Below are 25,994 nucleotides of genomic sequence, written 5' to 3' on the forward strand. Positions count from 1 at the left end.
TTAAAAAGCAGAATGTAAATGTTATATACATTGACAGTATATGTATTAACAATGTGAACATAATAATGTATCTAGAAAGAAGTAGGGGTAGGAAAGAAATGTAAATGTACTGATTTTCTTGTTTTTCAGGGTAGATAGTCAATAACAGTTCTTAAATTGAAAATATTTTTTAAGTAACTCTAATCTCTTAAAGCTTTACATGATCTTTTTTTTCCCCCTTAACTTTAGAGGGCCTTTTAGGAACTGGTAGCTCTTGGTGAAGAAATTTTAACTAACATTAAGCAGTCATCTTACTTCAGACTCCTCTAATTCTATGAAATTCAAATATACCTTAATTTAATAAATTATTTTTTAAATTACTATGTGTAATAAGTTTCTCATGTAAAATTATTTCTGAATATCCATCATTCTGAGAGAGTGAGAGAGAGAGAGGGAAAGTGTCTAAAATGGTATTAATTTCTGGATGGCAGAATTTTTATTTTCTTTTACTATCTTTTATTGCTGTCTCTGTATTATTTAAATGTTTAAAGTAAACATATTTCCAAGAACAATGAAAGCATTGTTTGAAAATGATCTGAGAACCTTTCAACTGTATGAGTTTGGAGAACAGTGAAGACATGGGATTGCAGGCAGAGAACAACAGGGAAAAAGACATGCAGGTGCAAAACCCATGGCAGAGACAAGAATGATCTACAAGTACACTGCATTGGGTGGAACAGGGAATAGGAGTGACTAGAGTGGAGCCTAGAAATTCAATCAGAAACTGACTGTTCAGGCCAGACTTTACAATGGAGGCTGTGAGATGTTTTTAAGACATTGGGTGTATCAGTTTTGAAGTATTTTAAGGTTTAATTACCTCCCACAATAAGAAATCCAGGATTTAGAAAAGGAGGTGTTAGAAGCAGTCCAGACCTGTAAGCAGCTCAGTAGCTCCTCCTGTCTTCCACTTTACCATTCTTTGCACTTGACTTTTGTCTTCTTGGTCACAAAATGGCTCCTGTGTTTCCGGAACTCAAACTTTATTCCAGGCAGGAGAAAGGAGGCAGGACAAAGAGTATCCTGGAAAACAAAGCCTTCCTCTGGGGTTTCTGCCTATATCTCAGAATTTGGCCAGAACTTGGTCACATTGCTAATTATACCTGCAAAGAAAGGTGGAATCCAGGTCTTATACTTTTTACTACTTTCAAGAAAGAAAGGCAAGGAAAAGTGATTGAAATGAAGGATAAATAGGTCACAGTGTCTGTCACAGTTAATACCATGATCAACTCTGTGGTAGACCACCAGAAAACAAACTCCCAAATAAAGAAACCTGGGTGGCCATTCTAGCTCTTCCACTGTTTAGCTAGGTAAATCACTTAACCCTTCTGGGCCTAAAATTCCTCACCTTGGAAATAAAAGAATTACTAAGAGCTGCTGCTGCTGCTGCTACTACTGCTAAGTCGCTTCAGTCGTGTCCCACTCTTCGCGACCCCACGGACTGCAGCCCACCAGCCTCCTGCGTCCATGGGATTCTCCAGGCAAGAGTACTGGAGTAGGTTGCCATTGCCTTCTCCATACTAAGAGCTACTTCTCTAAAATTCAGTATCCTAGGTTATAGCTTGAAGTTTACTAGAGACTGATTTATTCTTGTCTAATTATAAGCACTGAAGTAGCCAAATAATTTTGCTTTCTCCCTTGCATTCTCCTCTTCAAATATGCAAGCTACTCTTCCTTCCAGGAATGGTGTTTCATTTTCAGAAAGGACTCTTTGCAGAGAAAGACATATTTTATTAAAATAGGAGGAAAAGCCACAATTCCCTGGACAGCAAAGTCAGAGTGAAGAACTGCAAGACATACAGAATTTTTTTTCTCACGTGGTCCTGCTCCTCTTTTATATCTGTTTAACTTATAAAGAAATTAAACCCATTCCATCATCTGAGGCCTACCACATTAATACCTCATTTTCCAATATATTCTAATTATAATTTCACATAAGCGAATTTTCCACATAACTGAAACTTTAGAAAGCAAAATTTCCTCCTCCTCCTTTTGATCATTTTGTGTGGTGATCTTATCAAAATACATGATATGCTTCTCTGCCTTCCTCAAGAAAGTATAATGAATATAATGCCACTTCTTGATTACTCAGAAATAATAGCATTTCATGAAATCTTGGGAGTATAAAAAAAGTGTATGAAGGACAGTTGCCCCTTTACAAAATAGTCCACAAACCCTGGTTCGTTTTTATTTGGTTGATTGGTTGCTTGGTGTGTTAACCATGGAATTTCCTTCTCTTTACTGTCAGGTGGTCAGATACCTTTTCAACACTCTTTTTTTGGCAACAAGTAACTCTAACAGTTCTCAGTCCTCTGTTCTACTTTTGTTCCCTCATTCTAAACTGCTGTTGTCTGAGAAATCAGGAAACCAGAACGTGTGTTAACGATCATTGATAATATTGAAAGTGAAGTCTGTTTACAGCAAGAAAAGCTTATGGACTTGGGGTGAATATTTTAACCCCTTGGAGACCCTTTTGCCTTATTTCTCATTGTACAGCTCTGTAAAGGGAAGATGAAGTTCCCAAAATTCTGACCTCTGAGATAAATGGAATAATTGCCACATTTTCAAGCATACGCTGTATATGACCACAGAAATAGAAAACAAAATATTCAGAAGTCTGTCTTTAAAAGTGTAGTGTAGGGTGAGAAAGAGGATTGAGGCAGATTATAACAAGCATATTCTATACTCTGCATTGCTTTTGCTTATTACATAGTTTCAGGTTTGAAAGTCTCAAGCTCTCAGCTACTATTTAAAGTTCTAGTCATTGTTATTACTTGCATGGCAAAGTAAACCTCAAGAATTCTCAAGTAAATTCTAGGACAAGTCCACAAAACGTGGCTTGAGGAAGAAGAGAAAAAACATGATTATCACTTTATGAGATTTATACAAGATAAGAGACTACATGAGATGAAAATTGTATGTTATTTCTGCAAAATCCACAGAACTGTTTTACATTGATTTATCTTTTACATCTTAATCTTGCACCTAAAAATATGTCTCCTCATTATCAGTTTCTGTTTTTTTTCTCTTCCCTTAATCAGCATGACTTCGTTCGACGAGACCGTCCACTTCGTGTCCTTATTGACCTTATACAGAGGACAAAAGATGCTGTTCGTGAGCTAGATAACCTACAATACCGGAAAATGAAAAAAATCCTTTTCCAAGAGACACGAAATGGACCCTTGAATGAGTCACAGGAAGATGAAGAAGTAGGTTGATTTTCTTTTAGCAAACACTCATAGGGTACCTACTATGGGAAAAAGTTCTGGACTGGGATGCTATGAAAAACACTTTGGGGAATAACAATGTATTACAATTAACGTTCTCTGCCTTAAGAGACATGCACAGTTGCAAAAGAGACATTGAAAAAATAATAAGATAAAATATGAACAGTGTTACAGAGGTAGAGCACATGGTAGGGGTCCATAGTGGGGACAGAATAAGTCATCTGCTGGTAGGATTAGTGAAGAGGTGGGTCACTTTTCACAGGCAGTTATGGGGCACTTTCGTGCTGTGCTTTAGGAAGATTATCCTGGCGTCAAAATGTAAGATGGATTTGAATGGATAACTTTCTGGGTAATAGTCCATGCAAGAGGCAGTAAGGGCAGTATCCGTGGGAATTGGGGAGAAGGAACACTGAGAAACACTAGAGAGATGAACTTGATAATACACTGCTTCTCACTGACAGTGACAGATGAAGGGGAGCTTATGGTGACTCTGAGCATTTGTGCTTCAGTGACTAGAGTGTGTTAGTACCAAGAACAGAGAAGAACCAAGAAGGAAGAGTTGGTTTAGGATGATTTCAGTTTGATGCCTACTGAGTCTAAGGTCTTGGCATCATATGCTATTGACACAGTGTACTGGTGGAGTTTTTACAGAAAGATGACTTTAGTTTAAGTCATTTAAATAGTTTAAGAAGGATTAGTTAAAGAGGCCTGAATAAAGATGTCTAGCATTTGATTGGGAAATACAAATCCAGAACATAGGAAAGAGGTCTGGGTAAAGGGTAGTTGGTTGGGGGTCAAGGACATTAAAATGATGATGAATCAGTAGTTGAATGTAGAATGAAAAGAGAGTCCATGCCACATAAGAAAAGGGAAACCAGGGAGATAAAGGCATCACAGATGTTGCAAGTATACACAGCTTTAAGGAGGGAGCTACAAATACCATCAGATGCCACAGAGAAGTCAGGTTAAACAAGGACCAAAAACAGTGTTAACTGGGTTTTACAAGTAGGACCTTCTTGATGACCTTAGTAAAATCGTCATTTACTGTGTGTTGTAGAATAAGTGGGAAGTGAGAAAGTGAAGATAGTGAAAATTGGTCACTTTGAGATTCATAAATTGGGTCAAGAAGGAAAAATTACGAAGGGCAGTATGTAGAAAGGTACATACATATAAGGCAAGTCTCTTCAGACTTATATGCAGAAGGAAAGGAGCCAGGACAGAGGCGTTGAAGATAGAGGAAAGGGACACAGTTAAGGAATTAGGATCTCAGGAAGAGCATTAGTGCAGGGATTAGCCTTGAACAAAAGAAAGGACTCTTCTTCTAAAAATAGATTAAAAAGAGGGAAAGAATGAAGGATGAATTTTAGTTTAACTTTGTAATATAGAAGAAAATAAAATTATTTTATCAATAATTATAAAAATAAAATTCGGAAAGCTGAACTGGAATATAAAAATCTCTTGATTGCATATATACAAATGGGCTCCTTTAATTGGGAGCCCTAATTGGGAAAATAAATCTATTTAAAATATAATGTATTATCTGTCATTTTAAATTACTCAAATTACCTTTGTCAGTGATTCCTTATATTGCCATGGCTAAGTAGCAATTCATTAAAGTTATGTAGGTACAGAGTATGGTTCTTTGAAAATAGGGTTTATTTGGAGCTAAGTTGCTTTAATTATATTACTTAATCTTGTATCAAAAGATACTCACTGTGATGGATAAATTATATGTTCCGATTATTTTAGCATTTCTCAAATAGTAGTCTTTGGACTAATAGTGATGAATACCAGTATTATTTAACAGATATATTTAATAAGATTACAGAGGTAAGCTTGATAGAATTGCTTGAGGGAGGCAGAATTTAATTACCTGTCCAGGACAGTAGAATTAATATCCCTGCTCAGATATGAAGTTTCTCAATAATGACTTGCAAAAAGTGCATATTGCTTGTCAAATCTCTGAAAACACTTTTTATCCTCTTTGAACTTCAAGTGCCCACTGCCGTGTTTGTAGCTTTCCTAGAGATCCCCTGTTCAGTAGCCTGCAGTCTTTCCCTAGCACCTTGAGTTCCTGAAAGTCTCTTAGAAAACTGACCTGGCTAGTTCTGCTTACCAAGTAGCAATACAGTGTGATAGTTGCATATGACGGGGGAAAGCCCTGGGGTAGCAGCATTTGGAGCCTTATGACCCATGTCCAGAATAGCCCTTGAGGAAAGCATCAAAGTGAATTGGAGATGTCTGAAAATGGTGGTGGAGTAGTGGAGCCACTACATTAAAAGTTTCTTCTTGCAGATTTGGCAGAAAAGCAACTTGGCACTGCAGAACTGAATGTACTTAATAGCTTAGTCAACGGATTGGTGCTTTATCTCCAGTCATTTTTTTTTTTAACCCAAGTGCCCCATTTTTATAGGACAGTGAACATGGAACCAGCCTGAGCAGGGAATTGGACAGCCTGGGCAGCAACCATTCCATCCCCAGCATGTCTGTGAGTACAGGCAGCCAGGGCAGCAGCGTGAACAGCATGCAAGAGGTCATGGACGATAGCAGCTCTGAACTTGTCATGATGCATGATGATGAAAGCCCAGTAAATTCCACTTCCTCTGTTGTGTACAAGAAAGTAAGTTTCATGATCCCCTTCACAGTGCTAGGCTTTGCCTATCATTATGAAGCCAACTCAGGTCACTTAGCATTCAGATATTTTAGTTCCCTCTTTACAACTGAAATTATGGAACTCAGCTGAGCACATGATAGTTCTTTTCGGTAAAAAAGATAATGAAGGACTAGGCAAGCTGTATTTGTGCCTGTTTCTTCATATTCCTCTCCTGTTACTCTGATGTCCACCACCATCAAATAAACAAAAACAAATAAATCCATAAATCTCCACATCAAAGAAACCAGTTAAGTTCCTTTCTAAACCGATAACCTTAATACTGTTGACCTTAAAAGGTTTTCTGAGTAAAACCTGTTGGTTGTGACCTTTTAGAAGTATTTCAGATACATGTTTCTTACTGAGTAGTCTCAAAATACTTTTCGTTTTAGAAAAAGTTTCCACTCTTTTTTGTTATTTCTTGAATTTATCACTTCTAATTCTTCTAAGACCAGCTCTATGTCAGCTTAAATAGTCTGACTTTTGAGTTAATGATTCTGTTTTTTGTTTTGACTTTACTTTTCCAATGGAAGATCATTCATTTCATACAAAGCCTATCATGATTTATAATTTGACGTGCTTTATTTTAAAAATGAAAAATGATTTTTAAGCTTCTTTCAAAGCAATAAGATGAGTATTTCACAGAATTATCAATGATTTTTTTGGAGGAATTTCCAAAAATGTTTTAATACCTTAGGTAAGCAGTTCATCCCTAATGGCTCCCACGGTAAAGCGTCTGCCTGCAATGCGGGAGACCTGGGTTCAATTCCTGGGTCGGGAAGATCCCCTGGAGAAGGAAATGGCAATCCACTGCGGCACTCTTGCCTGGAAAATCCCATGGACAGAGGAGCCTGATAGGCTGCAGTCCATGGGGTCGCAAAGAGCGAAACACGACTGAGTGACTTCACTTCACTTTCATAATATGGAACTATAGAAAAGAATCCTTTATAACTTTTTCCATATTAGGTATATGTGAGTTGTGTATGTACTGCTGCTGCTGCTGCTGCTGCTAAGTCGCTTCAGTTGTGTCCGACTCTGTGGTACTGCATAGACAGCAGCCCACCAGGCTCCGCCGTCCCTGGGATTCTCCAGGCAAGAACACTGGAGTGGGTTGCCATTGCCTTCTCTGCTGTATGTACTCATTTTAATAAATATGAGTGATTACATTCTAACTCCAGTAGGAGAGCAGGTTTAAGAATTTTTTCACTTAGATGTCTGCTGGTGGTATATTTTTATTGGGAGAAAAAGAAAATTAAACAGGTAAGGATGAAGAGCATGTGAAAATATATTGGTGCCTAGTCATGAATAGTGGAGGGATCACGTTTATTTTCTGAACTGATTAACTTACTCATTTATTCAACAAACATTGGTGGGGACCCCTGTTATCTGCAACTAACTGTAGTAGTACCTTTGGATACAGACAAAACCGACAAGATGCCTTCATAGCGCTTATTATCTGTGAGGGAGATTAAGCAGATAATCACACAAGTAAATTTATTGTGTAATTATAAAACTTGTTCTGGGTAAAAGGAGGACTTATTCTATTGGGGAGTAGAGGAAAATCTCCCCAGTGAAGTGACATGTAAGCTCAAACTTCAGAAACAGATAGAGGTTAGCTAATTTGGGGTGAAAGATGAGGGTGAGTCAGGAAGCAATATGTGCAAAGGCCCTGAGACAAGGAGTTTTGTACGTTCAAGGAAAAGGGGAAAAAATCTGAGAAATTAGAGCTTGGAGGGCTATGTGGAGAGTGAATTGGGACCAGAGTGACAGCAAGGACCCAGATTATTAGAAAGCCATAAAAGCATTTTGAGGAAACGAGTGATACCATGCAGATGAAGAAATCTGCTAAGAGTTCAGCATTGTCAGTCAGCCGTGTTTAAACATGGGCAAATGGTCATGTATTTGAAGGGTGGAAAAGGTTTTGGTGGGTTCTCTTTTTAGAAGGAGTTATCATGGATGCTGAGAGATATTGACTTTTTCCTTTCTTTTAGCTCTAGGGCTTTGTGGGGATAGAGAGCAAAAAGAGGAATTCTGTTGGATCTTTTTACTCTAGGACATCTCAATGAGCACCCCAAATTAGAAGTGAGATAATTAGATTACTGGAATAATCAACAAAATTAGATTACTGGCATAATCAACAAGAAAGAAGACCTTGGTCTCGAACCATTTGGAGGTTTTAATTTTAATTTTTGCAGGCTGATATAGAGCTTTCTTGTAATAATATGGGCCTTTCAGTGCCTTTTTCTCCTTGGTATAATCTTAAGAAGATAAGATTTTAATTTATAACCCGAAATAGAAGGTAGTTGTGTTTGATATACAGAAAATATTTGTCAGGAAAATTTTTCTAAAATGTTTTTCTATTTAATTATTAAATATAGTGGTAATGTGATGAAAAATATTGAAAAACATATGCAAATAAAACTATGAATTAGTTAACTTTAAAATATAAGCAAGGAAGTAAGATAGTAGAAACAATCAACTGAGTGAAAGGGAAACCCACGGAATGGGAGAAAATACCTGCAAATCATCTATCTTATAAAGGATTAATATCCAGAATATATGGAGAACTCCTAAAACGCAACAGCAACAATGAAAGAGAAAAAAAAAAAAACTGGAATCAAAAGTAAGGACTTGAATCACCATTTCTCCAAACAGGATATAAAAATGATCAATAAGCATATGAAAAGATGTCCAACATTATCAGTCATTAGGGAAATTCTAATCAAAACTACAGTAAGATACCACCCATGTGTGTAGCCATCACACACATTAGAGTGACCACTGTTTAAAAAAACAGAATATAACAAGTGGTGCTGAGGATATGGAAAAATTAGAACCCTGTTCATTATTGGTAGGGATTGAAAAGGGTACAACCACTGTGGAAAATGATGGTTCCTTGAAAAATTAAAACTAGAATTACCATATAACCTAGCAATTCCACTTCTCAGTATATATCCAAAAGCATTGAAAGCAGGGTTTCAAAGAGATTTTTGTACACCCATGTTCATTGCAGCCTTATTCACAAAAACAGCAGAGAGGTAGAAGCAATGTAAATGATGAATGAATAAACAAAATGTGTTATATATGTACAATGGAGTATTATTCAACCTTTAAAAGGAAGGAAATTCTGCCATATGCCATTAATACAATGTGGTTGAACCATGAAGACATTATGCTAAGTGGAACAAATGTACCTGTCACAAAAAGACAAATGCTGTATGATTCCACATATATGAGGCTCTTAACATAATCAAATTCATGGAAAGTACAATGATAGTTACTAGGGATTTGGGGAGAGGATTAATAGGGAATTTCTATCTAATGGGGCACAGAGCTTCAGTTTTACAAGAAGAAAAGAGTTATAGGGGTGATATGATGCTGATAGTTACACATTATAAGTGTATCAGCACTGAACCATATACTTGAAAATAATCAAGATGGTAACTTTATTTTACCACAATTTAAAAAAGGAAAACATAGAAGCAGGCTAGAAGAATAGAGCATGTTATATATGTGTACTTAGTCATTCAGTCGTGTTCAACTCTTTGCAACCCCGTGAACTGTAGCCCCCCAGACTCCTCTGTTCATGGAATTCTCCAGGCAAGAATACTGGAATGGGTTGCCATTCCCTTCTCCAAGGCATCTTCCCAACCCAGGGGTAGAACCCAGGTCTCCTGCATTGAAGGCAGATTTTTGCAATCTGAGCCATCAGGGAAGCCCATTGTATATAAAAACTTAATATTAAATAATGGTATCTCTTCATGAAACCCATTTAGCCTTATACTTGGGCTTCAAATCTTTAAACATAATAGAAATAAATTTTTCACAAGTTTCATATTTGTTTTTTTACTTGAATTCAAAGTTTTTCACTTGGGAACATAAAGTAGGATCTTAAACTCTCAACAGAAAGTTAGATAGTGGACTCTAGGAATGAGGAAACTAGTTTTAAATTCTATCTGCCACTGTTAGTTTTATTTTGCTTTGGACAAGTCACAAACCTCTCCAAACCTCAGTTTTTCCATCTGTAAAATAAGGAGTTGTTCTGTATGATTTCCAACATTGTTTCCAGCTCTAAAATTTTGTGCTTCTATTCCTGTAAATTTTAAAAGAGTAAATGTCTAATGTGACTTTCAAGTTGTTTGGTAAAGAGATGCCTTGATATAGAAAAGCCTGTGCATCACTGAATTATCATTTTATAAACAATGTCCTACCCATTATCTCATTATCCTATTTCGTTGTCTTTTCTATACTTGTCACTATCTAAAATTATACTATGTACTAATTCATTATTTCATGATTTGGGTGTAAATTCCATCATAGCTAAAATTATGCTTACCTTGTTCTGTGCTGTATCTCAACACCTTAGAACAGTGCCTGGCACAGCATAGGCACTCAGTAAATATCTAAGGAATGAGTGAATTAACAAACAAAAAATACATAGTGAATAAATTGTTTACCAGATACTAAACACCGTGCTATTTTGAACATAATGGTTTAAAAAGCTTGAATAATATTAAATATTATTGTTATGGTTTGAAAGACTTAAACAAATAGATTGTCTCTGATAACAGTACTCTTGACAATAAGAACTTGCTTAATAAATATTAAAATGTAAGAATAAGGATGGAGAATTGTTTTTTTCCCCGCTCTTGACTGTTACAGTTAAGATTGCAGACATATGCTAAATTAGTCAAATCATATATATGAACAGAATGCCCATTTTATATAGGAAGTAAACTTACTTTTAAGGGCCATGTATAGCTGTTAAGAGGGTGATTTGCAACTAACTGTTCTGCATCCAGAATAAAGATGCCCTGATTTTAGGAAGACAGACCTATCATAGATCAAGCCCCAAAAATACAAAGTGGCACACTGAAAATTTTCCTTTAACACCAGAATTTCAACTTACTTCCCTCTCTACAATCTTTGCCTCTGTACTGGTTTTTCCCTGGCCCTGAAGAAATCCTAATCCAATCTTCCTTTTGAACAAGAATGGTTTGATAAGTGTACACCCGTGGTGGATTCATGTTGATGTATGGCAAAACCAATACAATATTGTAAAGTAATTAGCCTCCAATTAAAATAAATAAATTTTTAAAAAAAGAAAAAGGAAGAAAGCCAGACAATCCAAAAAATAAGTAAATAAAGGTATATTCTGACAAAATAAACTTTAGGCACTTACTTCTATTCTCCGTTCTAGTGTTGCCACACTGCTTTTTCCAATAACATGAATATCACTACATCTCTAGACTGTTTGCTTCTCCAGGACACCTCTCTTCAAATACCACCTAGCCGGGTATCTTATCACATTGTGTGTGTATGCATGCTAAGTTGCTCAGTTTTGTATGATTTTGTGCAACCCTTTGTATTGCAGCCTGCCAGGCTCCTCTGTCCATGAGATTCTCTAGGCAAGAATACTGCAGTGGGTTGCTGTGCCCTCCTCCAGGGGATCTTCCTGACACAGGGATCAAACCTGTGTGTATTAGGCTACCTCCATTGGCAAGCAGGTGCTTTACCACTAGCGCCACCTGGGAAACTCCTATCACATAGTAAGCACCCAATAAATGTTTTGTGAACTAACATGAAGATGAACTTTAATGGGACACAACTCTACACCTCAGTTCTTGATTATTTACAAGTGAGTCCAGGGCAAACTCTTAATCCAGATTGTTTTTTTTGCTGTAGCCTAGGCTGCCTCTGAGCCTCCACTCTACACCTTAACCATTGGGTGTACAGCAGTAGCAAACAGATTTTAATTTTGTTCTAAGCAACAAAAGTCTGTTGTTTTTAATTTGTCAATTGAAAGGTATATTTTTATTTTGTTAAAGTCTACAATCAATTATTTTTGCTTGCTACTGCCTTCTATTAATATAGATCATGAGACTTATGTATTAAAATTCTTTGTTCACTAATCAATTTGTTGTTTCCAGTATGCCTAATGAACTTTAGTCATCATGGCCCCTGTTTAGAGATCAGTTTTTTTTTTAATTGTTCTCTTCTAACTCCTAAAGCTTTCCTTGACCCTTCCTATTACTCAGTATTAGTGAGGGTTTTCTTTTCCCCTTCTTTAAAAAAAGAACAGCTTTCCCCATTTTCATGAGAGGAAAAAAAGAAATGTCCTTGAGGGGATAGGATGTTCTAGTTTAATTTTCACTTGCTTCAGTGGCCTTTCCTATTATTTTTGCTGAAGAGTTCAGGGCAGTTTCTTTGACTCTTCAACTTGTATTTGGCCAAGTAAAAGTAAATTAATATATGAAGATAATGTTTCTTGAACAGAGCATTCGTACAAACCACCCCTCCATGGTACCTTCTTTCAGTGTTCTGCCAGTCATTTTTTCTCCTTAACAGCTATCTTTCCAGGTGAAGACACCCTTTTCCATCTTCTCCCCTTCCTCTAGTAAAGTTTTTGATAGTTGCACCTGCTTAGGCAATCATTTAATCATTTTGAAGTGAACAAAACAAAAGAGATGGTGAGTTTGCTGATCCCTTCTCCACAGCATGAAAGGTATGGGAATCTATAAAAAGACTTCTTATCACCAGAGAAAAGAACCATTCTTAGATCCCCTCCAATCCTCCCATGTAAAGATGTGCTTGTGTGTGTGTCACTGTTTTGCAACTGCCTTAAAGTACAAAGTGACAGGTTTTTATGAAATATGAATTAGGATTCTGTTAAATAATTTTAAAAAAAAGTCACTTTCTCAGAATTTTCTCAGACCTATATTATTGAGCTTATTTATTCAGCAAACATTTTTTGAATGCCCGCAAAGTATCAAGCGCCATGATAGGTGCTGCAAAGACTGAGGTTTTTTGAACCACATTTGCTCTGCCTTCAGAAAGCTCACAGTCTCATGCACAGCTGAGTTTAAGTATGATGAGGAGTGTGATAAAGGTATACTGAAAGCATAACAGAGTCCAGTGGAGTGGTTTCCAAGGTTAATTTCAAGTTAATCTAGAAACTCTGAGTGAGTGACCACATCATATCACTTCAGAAGCATAAATAGTCAGACATTTAGGGGAAAACGTCTACATAAAAGTAAAGCCCTTTGTCCAGGGAATAATAGTAAAGTTTTTAATCTGAAGAAATTTTATTTCCTTTTATAATGAAAGGACACTATAAATTTACTTAAAACTGGTCCCAAAACCGTATATTTCAGAGAGCTATTTTGCTTGCTTCTGGATAATAAGATTTTAAGGATAAATTATAAGTAAGTCATATATATTGTCTTGGTAGAGTAAAACATGATATTTGTTCTTAAACTTCTAAAAATCATTCTTCAGTATCAGAGAAGATGTTGGCCCTCTCATCTTCATTTGTAAATCATATGCAGTGGTGCTTAACTGCATAAAATAGCAAATTGACCCTCTCCAGTATTGATCTTAAAATGTGTTCATGTCGGAAACTCTGAGAGGCAGGTACAGTCATTCTCAAAGGGGCTGTTGCTTGAAGGGGTGATATAACCAACAGAATACATACCCAATAAAGCTGATAGTTTAATCAGTTCTTACTTGCTTTTCAAGTCACATTGCCCTAATTTTAAAATTGCATTATTATTTAAGTTGTCTGTAGAATTTTGAACTTTAAGCAGTGGTGTTGAATATTTTAAAATTTATCCCTGTGTTCTTGAAGTAGATATCCACTGTTAGACGAAAATACTGCCTCATCTTGTGGTCTCTCATATATTTGGAGACTTTTAATGTTTCTGATCTCTGTCAAGAAGCTACTACAGGAACTAAGAATTCTTTTATAAAATTTTTTTAAAAATGGGGAAGAACACAAAGGATTATACTTTTAATATTATTTATTATACTTAAAGTAGATTAAAATTTTGGACCTATTCTCTCAGACTAAGTTCTAAAATAGCATTATTTTAAAAATATGCCATAGTTGGTTATTTAATTTGCTACATGTAAACTAAAATCACTATGATTTCAAATTTTAATTTTTCCAGTGTATTTCAATATCCTTGAGTTTAAAAACTTAGCTAATATGATGTGACTTTTAATTTGATCAGTAGAGTCCTAACCTACAAGTGTTAATTTTTATCTGAGAGAAAATTATTAGAAAATTATAGAAAACTAATATTAGAGTTATACTTATTTGCACATGAATGTGTTCTGTTTTATTCTGTTATATGAATAGCGTGGATTCTAGTGTCACTGGTTAACTTTATAAACCAAGTTATTAAAATTTGAAATTTAGCTGCTGCCACAGCATTGAAGAGCTCCCTCTCAGTAAGTATACTTAGCTGACTGATACCAAAACTCTGACCTGTAAAACCACAGGCCTCTGCTGAGCCTCTCTCTTCTGATTGTTGGCATTTAGAACCTTATTGCTTTTCTGGGATTATAATATTAAGTAAGGTTGATTTTGAAGTTAATGTTCAGAATAAATATTTATTAATAAATAATCTGAATGGCAGTAGATCTCAGGGCCTTCATCTTTACAGCCGTAAATCTAGGTGCACATATCCTGCACCTAATCTCTCTTTGCCCAGTGAAATAAGAGTTTAGATTTCCAAGGAAATAATAAGAAAATTTTAAGTTGACCTATCAAGTATTTTTTTTTTTTTACAAATTTCAAAAATATGGGTTGAGATGCATTCTTAATCTATGGCACTATCTAATAGAATTTTTTGCAATGATAGAAATTATTTATGTCTGCAGTGTTCAGTATGGTAGCCATAGTTAGTGGCTAGCTTGAAACATAGCTGGTGTGACTTAGAAACTGAATTTTACATTTTATTTAATTAAAATATCCATGTGAGAAACTGAATTTTATGTTTTATTTTATTAAAATATTCATGTGACTAAAGCCTATCTTATTGGATAGCACAGAGGTAGAGCACCCCACAAATTTGATATATATGCCTTAGTGGCATTAAAGGTACTTTCATTATTTGAAAGCAAAATAGGCCACAATATAGTAGTTCTGAAAAAAAATCTAAATATAGATGTACGGTAGATACCCTCGCAACATTCTGAAGCATTCTAACTTTATAAAAGGGAAAAGAAAATTAGCCCAATGATAAATGTAATCATGGCTCTTCTCTTTTACTTAGAAACCTGGGTGTAAAATTTAATTTTCCTCAAGGAGTTTATATGTTTTGACTTGTCAACATTTTACACTATAGAACAAAATTTTGTTTTTTAAACCTCTTTATAATTTTATTTCCTGAAGAAAGAAAGAGCAATTATAAAAGATTCCAAATAGCCAGAGACAGAATGCAAAACTGACTTCTCACAATGGTTTCTCCTAAAACCCCAGGGCAATAAGAGAATTAATTTTTCCTTCCCCATCCTGAACATGTACTATTTGAAAATTCCCCATGGTTGTACATGTTTCTGAGTTATTACTTATTATAGTATTTTTTTTCTGAAAGGTTAGTGCTACTTACTGACTGACCACTTCATCTTTTATAGAGCAAAGCATCGCCCTTTGAAAGCATTTTCCCCTTTAAAAGTCATTTCAATGGCATTTAAGAAACATCCATTATTATCCTTCCAGGGAATGTTATTTTTCATTGGGCATTACAATAAGATTAATCATCTTTGCCCATCAAGAAGCACAGACTTGATTAAATCAGTCAAGGGCATTAAATTCCAGCTATACTCACTCTTGTGACCATACCGACACAGAGTTGAGGAAGAATCTGTGAAAGTATCATTTAGTTAAAATTGTATGCCTGTCTCTTTAAATCTAAAAAAAAAAATCCTTTCTGAAGCTGTAGAGAGAAGGTGCTAGAACTGTGTACGATCATGACTGGAAAGCAGGATCCCTCAGTGACTGCCGAATCTTCCCAGCACAAGATAGAGAGGCAGTTCAGCACAAGCCTACACTGGTTCTAGGCAGAACGATGATCCTACCGAACAGATTTCAAATAAAATTAAATTGAGAAAGCAGATCTTTCAAGGGAATGAGGCGGAGGCTCGCTTTTATGTTAAAAGCCACCAGCATCTTCCTTGCTAGACATGGACATGACATTTTTAAAGGAATTATTTGGTTACAGCGTTTTAAGCAAACTGTTCTAAGGAGTCTGTACATTGCCTTGTTTTTTCTATTCTTTTTTTCTTTTGCATATATGTAATTCTGGAGGTAAAGAAAAAGCCTGCCAGGGATTCAGAAGGCATCCCACTAGCGATCAGCTGACATTCCTAACTGAAGGCTGCAATGTGTTGCTTATTCATTTTGTACCGTGGGAGCTGCGGGGACTAGCAGAGAGCTAAACTATGCATTTCAAACAGCAGTGCTTGTGCAGAAAGAGGGGTGAGAGAGAGGCAGCCGGCGAGGAAAGAGCACAGCTGGACTTTCTCCTTGTTTTTATCCATTTCTGCAGGATCATGTATTCATAAGGGATGAGGCGGGCCACGGCGATCCCAGGCCTGAGCCGCGGCCTACCCAGTCAGTTCAGAGCCAGGCCCTCCACTACCGGAACAGAGAGCGCTTTGCCACGATCAAATCAGCATCTTTGGTAAGCAAACACCCCTCTACCCACCTTCCCTTCCTTCCCCTCCTCCCCATCTGGCAGCCTCTCGCCCTCCCTGAGCTTCTCTCGGCTTCATGGATGGGAGGAAAGGAGTCAAGAATGTTTTCTCCCTCCTAATAATTTTATTCATTTTAGAAAAAATCTGTTGGCATAGCAACCTGATCTCAGATATTTTAGCATTGTCTATGGCATGGAAAAAAACCCTTTGTGTGTGTGTGTGTGTGTGTGTGTGTGTGTGTATTTATATATGCTGTGTGTGCAAAATAAAAGGCCTTTGAGATGAAGTCGCTAATGTATCTAATTTTGTAAATGCTGTTTGTCTTTTCATTGAAATAATAATGCTAAAAAATATTTTAAAGGTATTGGATGTGTGTGTATGCAGGGCACTATGCTCCTTTTTGTATAGATGCATGTGTGTCTGTAATGTGTACACACACATCAAAAGATAAAACACAATTTAAAAATATATATATATATGGTTGCTGGCTAACGTATATAATTGTAGAAAATAAGATACTTGCTTCCCAGGGATGGATTGCCGGTTCGTTCTGGTTCATTCATTTATTTATTTCAACAATGGTAGTGGCTGCACTTCCCCATTTAACCCCTGAAGAATTTCCTGGCACCCGGAGAGCAAGAAGGGCTTTGTAAGAGAGGGTGGGGATGGTTGTGGGCGCAAAGATACTGTAGGATCCTTCAGCATTTTTACTATTGCAAATGTGATTGCTGGATGCCCTTGTAGTAGCAAAAGGGGTGTGTGCTGGAAGAGTTAGTTTTCATGCCTCCTCCCCTCGGCCCCCCACGCGTGCGCGTGCGCACTTAGAGTCACACACACACACACACACACACACACACACACACATACACACACACACACATTCACATCGTTTCATCCTTGGCAGTCTAAACTCTCTTTAATCTTTTGCTTCCAAATCTCACTTCTCAGCCAAAAAAATTATTGAAATATTAGTTGTTTTGCCTGAATTGATGTTAGAGGTCACATGGGCAGGAAGAGTTAGTGTACACTGCCCGGCTATTACATTTAGAACCTATGATGACATCATCCAAGGCCGACCCAGAAATGATAATTTTTTTCTTGTCCTATTTTTAAAATCTGATTTCCACTTTTAATTCTCAAGTGTTTTAAAAGGCTTCGTTTATCTTTGGGATTGATAATGGATTGTAATTTTGAAAAACCCAAAATATAAGGAAAATGGAAGTTAAAGCACCTACATATTGCTATGCCTGCTGCTGTCTAAAAGCAAGCAATTTAATTTAGGCTGCTTATAAATAAGCCTGCGTTTAAGTTCCTTTGTATCGAAGTTTCTTGCATTCTCTTCAGTGAACAATTTTTCATTTTAAATGCATGCCATACTGTGTAATGGAGATCTTAAAATGTCCACTCTGTATTTGCTAATGATTGTTTAAGCCAACTATAAAACATGCTTTGAGTCTAAATAAAGTATCATGAAATTATTAAAGAATAAATACCTTCATACCATGATACCTGATACCATAAGAAATATGGTGTGTTTGGAATATGACTACTTACCACTGACTCTTGTGAGACTTGTACCTTTATCCAGACTTGTGCATGTTGAAATGAACAGCCCTTGAGATTCAGGGCTCCATAAGCAGGTTTTCAATATTTGAAGCAGGCATTGTACCAAGTGGGTTTTCCCTCTCTGGGACAGGTTCTCTTCTGTCAACTTGCCACACCCTCATTCCCACATCATATATTCATGACCTCTCCTGCTGCCCAGGAAGATCACTACTGCCATGCCAGAATGATCTCACGCTTGCATTTGTGGACTCACCCAGGGCTACTCTATGTGTACATCAGCCATCGGTCTCCCTCTCTGTGGATGATGAAAGCTGCTTCCCTACTAGGCCATCTCAGGGCCACAGGCAGAGTCCTTAGGAACCCTTCTGAATCCTGCAGACTTCCTAGTGCCCATTCAGAGAACAGCTGGGATCAGTCTATCTGATGGACTTTTGATTTGCTAGAAGGCCCCTGCACTTGCATTAAGTTAAAAACAGAGTGGCTGATAGGCTGTTTCTGTAGTCAGAGAATAAGTTGGTTTATGGTTTATCTTCTTCAAATGTGATCATTTGGGAGTCAGAGTGGGATTGATGTAAGTTTATTAGAGTTCAGCAGTATTTGTATTGAATGGTTTTTAGAGAGAAAAAAATTAATGAAGGGAAAAGTAGTGTCGTGTTGTGTTGTTCCATGTCCTATTTGGACAATTTAACTGTTGGTATGGATATTTTAATATGTATTATCGATTACTACAGTTCCACTATCCATTATGTTATTTTAAAGGCTGATTCCGATAAGAATATATAAATCAAGATACTGGAACATCAGAAGGAAGTATCTAATTTTTTTAAACTTATCTCACCCCTTATTATTTTTTGTGGATCCCTACTCAAATAAGAAAGTCTAAAATTCCTTAAAATGACATAAAAGTAAGAACAAGATCATGGGAAAATGAAAGACTGGGGTTTAAATAATCAAGTCACTGTTGAAACTTAACTTCTCATGGTTAGTAGAAATACTATACTGATTTATTTATTTTGGTCTTACTCTTTCTTTATAACATTCTAGCAGAAGTGTTAGCAAGCCACAGAGTGATCTAAAAGTGAACAGCAAAAAGAAAAAGAATTTAGAAATTATTTTTTCAGTTACTAGATAAATGAGTGATGTCTGTTTTAAACAGGCTTGCAAACTGATTAAAAAAATGATCGCAATTCCTCAAATTTCTCTTATCAGCCTACCTCTTCTACATAAACTTATAAGAGGCCTAGCTCTGCTGTTTTTCCCCTTAGCATTTCTTTCTACATTGTGCTTTTGAATGGGGCTGTTGACAAATATATTAAGCCAGGGATCTGGCTTTTACTACTAGATATTTTTATTATTTTAGCACCTTAAAACTGAGATTTTTTTTTTTTTACATTATCATGGACTGTTGCACAATTACATTTGCAACAAAGGACCTTGATGCCAGAGTAAACTCTAAGGAAACTTTACACGTATATATATATGTATATAATTTATATATATATATGTAACTTAAGAGCAGAAGTTATTGACCTTATTTTGAAAAATTAGAAGGAAGGGCATTTTGTAGAATCTCTTTTATTTTATCCTTTCTTTTTCTTTTTCTGTAAGAAAGTTCATACTGGGCTAATTTGTTGTCCGAAGAAAAGAGTTATTTTTATAGTTCTTCAGAATTACTCATCTGACTTCTTGGACTCTTGAGATGTGCTTTCCTTGAGTTTTTATTATTGGTGAATGGAGGCCCTAATATTTTAATTATATTAGTGACCCATAAGTGTGTTTTCAGCTGTTGTTACATCTGATGTCATTTCTGAAAATTTCATAGTGTCCTGGGTCCCTGGCAGTTCCCAAGTAGATGTAACTATAGAGAGCACCAAGGTCATTCTATAAGATAGTTCAGCCTCTGTCTGGCCTTGTAAAGGAATTCCAACTAGAATGCAGTGGTCTTGCTACATGTGTGGATTTATGTTAGAATGCACATTAGGGAGAGGGGTATGAAACTCTTAATTTCTAATCTCCAGGAAAGCATGTGAGAGAAAAATGATTATTGTTCTATCCATTCAAATACAGATTCTTTTACTTTGGTTTTACCAGATTCAATAGAAAAGCTCATATAAAAATGAAATCTTCAATTGATTTTTAAAAATGCAACCTAATCATTGAGCTGACTGTGAAATTGTATACCTGAAAGAGTTTGATAGACAAGCATAAAAATACTAGAACCTCAGCATAAATATACCAGAGGCTGCTTATCAAAATATTGCACATCTTCTCTTTTCCTTTTTCTTCGTTTTTTAATCTCACTAAGATCATTGCTGATAATATTTTTCACTTGTTCTACTGCCCAACTCACATGACCATAGTCTCTCAATAAAAGTGTTGAATGAATGAAGTCTCTTCCAGTCCTCTTATCACAGAAGAATTTGGATTTATAAGTGTGCATTTCAAAGCTCCTTATGTCAGTTTTTCTGTATAAGGCAGAATTGCCTGTGGTCAGTCATTACTTTAGTATGAATTTGAAACATTTTTTTCCCTAGGTGTTATAAAGAGTGGAATGACAAATTTCTGATGCCAGTATGTGACTCATTCTATTCTTTTTAAGAACTTGCTATAAAGTTCATTTGTTCTGGGTGCTGAGGTGGCCAGTTTTATTATATATGTTATTTTGATTCTTCCACATAATTAGTCTTGTAAGTTGGCCTTGATCTCTTAAGAGGGTAACATTATCAGCCACCATACTCCTCCTTTATCTTTAGTAAGTTGTTTATTAGCCTCCTAGTGCAATGTTCTGTACTTGGGATAGGCATAAAGTACACTTAGGATGAAGTGGTTTGTTTTAGGGCCAAATTTTGCTGGAATAAGTAGGGTAGAATGCAATGGCTACAGAAACTTCCTGAAAAAAAGTTCAGTCTTCATTTATGGTTTTTTATTTTTATATATTATTCCAGATATATGAAATAGCTAGTTCAGAGTCAGAAATTATATATACTTATAATCCACAACCTGGATACAGGTACGGTTTTATTGTTAAATTTGTCCTTTCTCTTGGATCCACTTCTTTTTTAAAATTTTTTATTGTAAGATAATTGCTTTACATTATTGTGCTGGTTTCTTCTATGCATCAACATGCATCATCCACAGGTATACATATTTCCCGTCCCTCCTGAACCTTCCTGCCACCCCCCAACCCTATCCCACCCCTCTGGGTTGTCAAAGAGACGGGGTTGAGCTGTCTGTGTCACACAGCAAATTTGGATCCACTTCTATACTATGTCTCCATCACCAGAAATGCTGAGGGGAAAAAAAAATTACTGTTAGTTTGGCAGAAGAAGGAAGCCTACATATATACAACATCTCCTATGTGTCAGACACCTTGCTAGGCACAAATATTATTTCATCATTGCAGTAGTTCCCCTTTACAAATGAAGATATTATTGTTAGACTTCAAAAATTTATGTAATTTGCCCAAGATCAGTTATTTAGGGAGGGATGGAATGAGATTTATCTCCCAGAAACCTATTTAGTGTAGTAAGATGATACTACCCATTTTTTGTTGATCACATTTTTGAGGCTATCATTGTAAAAACCAGTCAATTACAGTTTGATAACTTTTTCAAAACTTCAGAGTTATTCAGTTTGTAGTTTAGACTTACCATTCTCTCCAGCTCTCACTCTTTTGGGTGTTTGGTTCCCTCCATTACTTCATAACAGAAAGTTTCATTTCTTCTCTGCCTTGGTGTTATGAATTTCCTCAGTCAATTCAGGAGCCTAGGACCTTAGTTCAAATCCCAGGCTTTATGAAAATTAAGAAAATAAATTACATGTGAAAGCACATTGTGTAAACCATAAAGCATGATTAAAATTATGAGCTATTTTTCATTGTTGACCAAATATTGTATTCATAAAACACAAAGTATAAACTTAAAACATACTGAATACATAACTATAATAATATATTTTAATGTCTTTCATGTTAGACTTGATAAATGAAATATAATTATACTTTTATTTAAATTCATCTATCTAGCTTGAGCATGGAACTCTAAAACTCAGTAACTAAATGTACCTGAAAAGACAATTACTTTGAAATTTAGAAATTATGGTTGTAACAAATGAAAGGTGATATTAGGAGTTTAAGAAAGTGATTATCCAAATTACGGGATGCATTCGCATTTACAAGCAAAATGTCTCCCCTAACATTCAGTGATGTACAATGATAACATGGTGAGCTTGTAATTTGTCTATACCACGTGCTTATATGATCTGGTATATGATAGGACCACCCTCTTCACAGGGACTCACCCACCAATCAGGATAGAAAATGTTCTAGATACAACTCATTTCCATTTTATCTTGAGGCTGCCTGGTTTAGGGAAGTGGCTATCCTGAGACTAATTTATTGACCACAAGCCAGTCAAACAATGTGCTGGCAAATTTAAATGCGTCATGATGGCTGTATGTAGAGTGTGCCATGCCTCAACTTTGAGACTTTGATTAAAGAAGGGATGATCAAATAAGAAAAAAATAAATTTATGTGTGAAACGTGTCTCAAACTCATTACCCCAAAACAGACACTTTACTGCCGTATTTGTCTGAAAAAGAAGTGAACGTGAAAAGAACTAAATGGTATCCTTTCAGTTGACTGGAATTTTTTTCCTCTATAATTGTGTCAGAAAGACACAAGAAAGTGAAACATATATATATATTTCAAGCTAATTTTTCCTTTTATCATGAAATAAATACATGTTAAAAAAATAATGATGGCAAAACATTTTCTTTAAAGTGTCAGGTGCCTCTTTGGTGATGCTGTCCTGTTTTTTGTTTGTTTTTTGGTCTTGAAACATCTTCTGCTCTTATTCTTTATTCTTAAAGAGTGTTGTCCTTTAGAAAAGAAAAATAAATATGAGAAACCTAGTGTTAGATTCAGCTGGAAAGATTTCAGAGTTCGCCTTCTGTTTAATGGTGTACTTTGATAATGCTATCCAGTTACAGAATAGCACTCTCTTGATAGTAAGGACTCAGTCAAGAATGCAGGGACACCTTCTAAAAAGAGCAAAGAAACAAACTGTCCTTTGTACAAAATGTACTTTGACCCATTAAATGAAAACAGTAGAGAATTAAGAGCAGCATGAAAATTTCCAGTAAAACTTGTCTGCGGGTTAGGCTGGGGAGAAGTGTCTTATAGTAGTAGATTGGAATGACTGAATTATATAGTGTAAAACAAAATTAAAGTTATAATTATGTAATTAAGACTTTCTACTAAACTAGGGAAGATTAGAAGGAAGTGACCAGAGACTCTTAACAAGACAATAATGAGGGGTTGTAAATTGAAGAAAGGACTGGAAAATCAGAAAAGGTTTAATAGAAACAAGAGATGCTGAAATTTACACTTGCAATCTTCAGTTTGTTGGATAGTCACTTGAGAATGGGTTAAGGAAAAATTACTAAGAAAAGTAGCCATCCCAAAATTAAAGGAATCTTTTCTCATCAGAGAGCAAGTGTGTGTTTGTAATTGTTAATATCTCTTTTGTGGGGAAGGGGAGGAAGGAGATAGATGATTTAAAAGGAAAGAGCTTGTTCTCACTCTCACTCAGTTCATATTAAGAAGCAGAAAGAAATCTCATTCAAACTATGTTAAAAGGATATTCAAGATTCCTATGACTGTTAGAGATGTGATCTTTAAAAAGAAACAAATAAGCAGTATGCTGTAGTGCAGTGCCTCCCAACCAGAGAGAGATGCCCACCAGGGGACATTTGGCAATGTCTACAGACATTTTTAATATTGTCTTGACTTGGGATGTGCTACTGGCATCTGTTGGGTCAGCCAGGGATGCTGCTAAACATCCTACAACACACAAGGTAGCCTCTCAAAACCAAGAAGTATCTGGCTCATTTTCAGTAGTGCTAAGGTTGAAAGACCCTAGTGTAGTGGAAATAGCATGTGCTGTTTCTGATATCAGATAGAAATGGGTCTGCATCCCAGCTCTATCTTTATTAGCTATATGACCATGAGGATATATATTGTGATATATCAAAAATCTGTGAATATTTTTGGCTGAATGGATACATTAATTTCTTAAGTCTCAGTTTCTTCATCTATAAAATGGTGATGGTAACAATACTTCAATAACTATTGATGGTAACAATAGAATTAACAAGTGAATGAGATGGTTTGTAGGATTAGAGATGACCCAACAGAGTGCCTGGAACATGTGAGTGTTCAGGAAATAGTAACTGAACTGATGCTGATGATGATAAATAAAATTCTACCAGAGGGTTCTTCTGCTTTGCCTGAATGTTCCTCTTCCATGAATCTGGTAACCTGAGTTCTGTTCCCCAACCCAAATCAGGTTACACGACAGATCCATGAGCATGAGCAGGAGAACGAGTTGCGGGAACAGATGTCAGGTTATAAGCGGATGCGGCGCCAGCACCAGAAGCAGCTGATCGCCCTGGAGAACAAGTTGAAGGCTGAGATGGACGAGCACCGCCTCAAGCTACAGAAAGAGGTGGAGACACATGCCAACAACTCGTCCATCGAGCTGGAGAAGCTGGCCAAGAAGCAAGTGGCTATCATAGAAAAGGAGGTCAGTATACCCACTCATGCCCTCGTGCCACAGCTAAGCCAAGCCTGTCCCAGTCAGCCACATCCCGTGAGCAGGAGGCAGGAGTGATGTGCTTTTTGGTGATGGAGGAACAGGGTTGCTTTGGGAAGGGGGATCCAGGTTTTATGAGGCTACTTAAATTTGTCATTATAAGTTCAAACGGTAACTGAAAGTATATATTGCATCCTTGTCTATTCAGTTGTATTCTGAGCATCAGTTCCCTGATGGAGGTATGATGCAAATAAAAAGAAACAAGATGCTTCTATCCTATGGAAACTTGTACCTTTCAGGTCTGTTTCTGTGCCTGCCTCACCCTCAGTCCTCTTCAAAAGTGCTCTACAAATAGTCCCTTTTAGTGGTCATTGGCCTACGAATGGGCACCTTACCAATGGCAGCAAATAGTTGATCTGGCTACTTTTGGGTCTTCTAGGAACATCTTTCTTCCCTATCCAGGTTCTAAACTAATTTTAAAAACAGACAAGATGGGGGACTACCCTGGTGGTCCAGTGACTAAGACTCCATGTTCCCAATGCAACAGACCCAGGTTCAATCGCTGGTCAGGGAACTAGATCCCATGTGCTGCAACTAAAGGTCCTCCATGCTACAACTAAGATCTGGCACAGCCAAATAAATAAATATATATATATATTTTTTAAAGGCAGGAGGGTAATGCAGATAGTCAAAATATCACTTTATTATTACCAATAAATGTTAGAGAAGTGATTTATATCTGAAGGGAAATGGGCCTAACAATCCCGAACAAAATTAAACAGACTCACCCACCCAGGCACTGGCAGTACTAAACCAGTTGCCTTTCCCACCCCGATAAGACTTATATAGTTACATAGTGTGGGAAAGCAGGGGTGAATTTGTGCTCCCTGGGGATGGAGTAACTGGGGACAGGGTGTCAGGGGTGCTTCAGTAATCAGGCTTACTAGCTCTCTCCCTCTTTCTACATGGGAGGAAACATCAGAATTGTAGGATCATTCCCCAAAACAGCCACCAATCTAGAGGCAGTGTGTCATGAAAACCTCTGCCCATGTAATATTGATTAAATAAACCAGTCAGTCTTTCTTGGGAATTAGATTTGGTAAATATGTGGAAAAAATTGTTCATATGGAAAAACTGTTAATAATAGAAGATAAAAGTGAAAGAGTCATAGAAAGAACCAAGAAGCATACTTCCCCGCCTCTATTCTCTAAGTATATCATCTTACATGTGTGCTTCACCTATGGTTCCCTTAAGCTTAAATTTGGTCACTTTCAGGAGCCAGTATTGGTTGGGTTATCTTTTATTTGGTTTATTTTTTCCCTTCCAAGTACTAACCAGGCCCCACCCTGCTTAGCTTCCTAGATCGGATGAGATTGGACGCATTCAGGCTTATATGGCCAAAGACTAGTCTATTTTCTATCCATCTAGGAGTCCTCAAAA

At 36.5% G+C, this 25,994-nt stretch overlaps 1 protein-coding gene across 13 annotated transcripts in view; it reads left to right on the forward strand.

The window, feature by feature from the left end:
• TAOK3 (TAO kinase 3) overlaps positions 1-25,994 on the forward strand; it is a 185,680-nt gene that overhangs the window by 134,748 nt on the left and 24,938 nt on the right. For 9 of the 13 annotated variants that reach the window (XM_027956529.3, XM_060400770.1, XM_027956528.3 and 6 more), the window contains 4 exons: positions 3,078-3,245; positions 5,677-5,883; positions 16,248-16,382; positions 24,309-24,545. In XM_027956529.3, coding sequence (XP_027812330.1) covers positions 3,078-3,245; positions 5,677-5,883; positions 16,248-16,382; positions 24,309-24,545 — 747 coding nt within the window. Of the gene's footprint in view, positions 1-3,077; positions 3,246-5,676; positions 5,884-6,879; positions 7,045-16,247; positions 16,383-24,308; positions 24,546-25,994 lie in introns of all 13 variants that reach the window. The other 4 variants (XM_060400766.1, XM_060400767.1, XM_060400774.1 and 1 more) reach the window with 2 other exon arrangements.

Source organism: Ovis aries, chromosome 17, assembly GCF_016772045.2.
Source record: "Ovis aries strain OAR_USU_Benz2616 breed Rambouillet chromosome 17, ARS-UI_Ramb_v3.0, whole genome shotgun sequence".
NCBI lineage: Eukaryota > Metazoa > Chordata > Mammalia > Artiodactyla > Bovidae > Ovis > Ovis aries.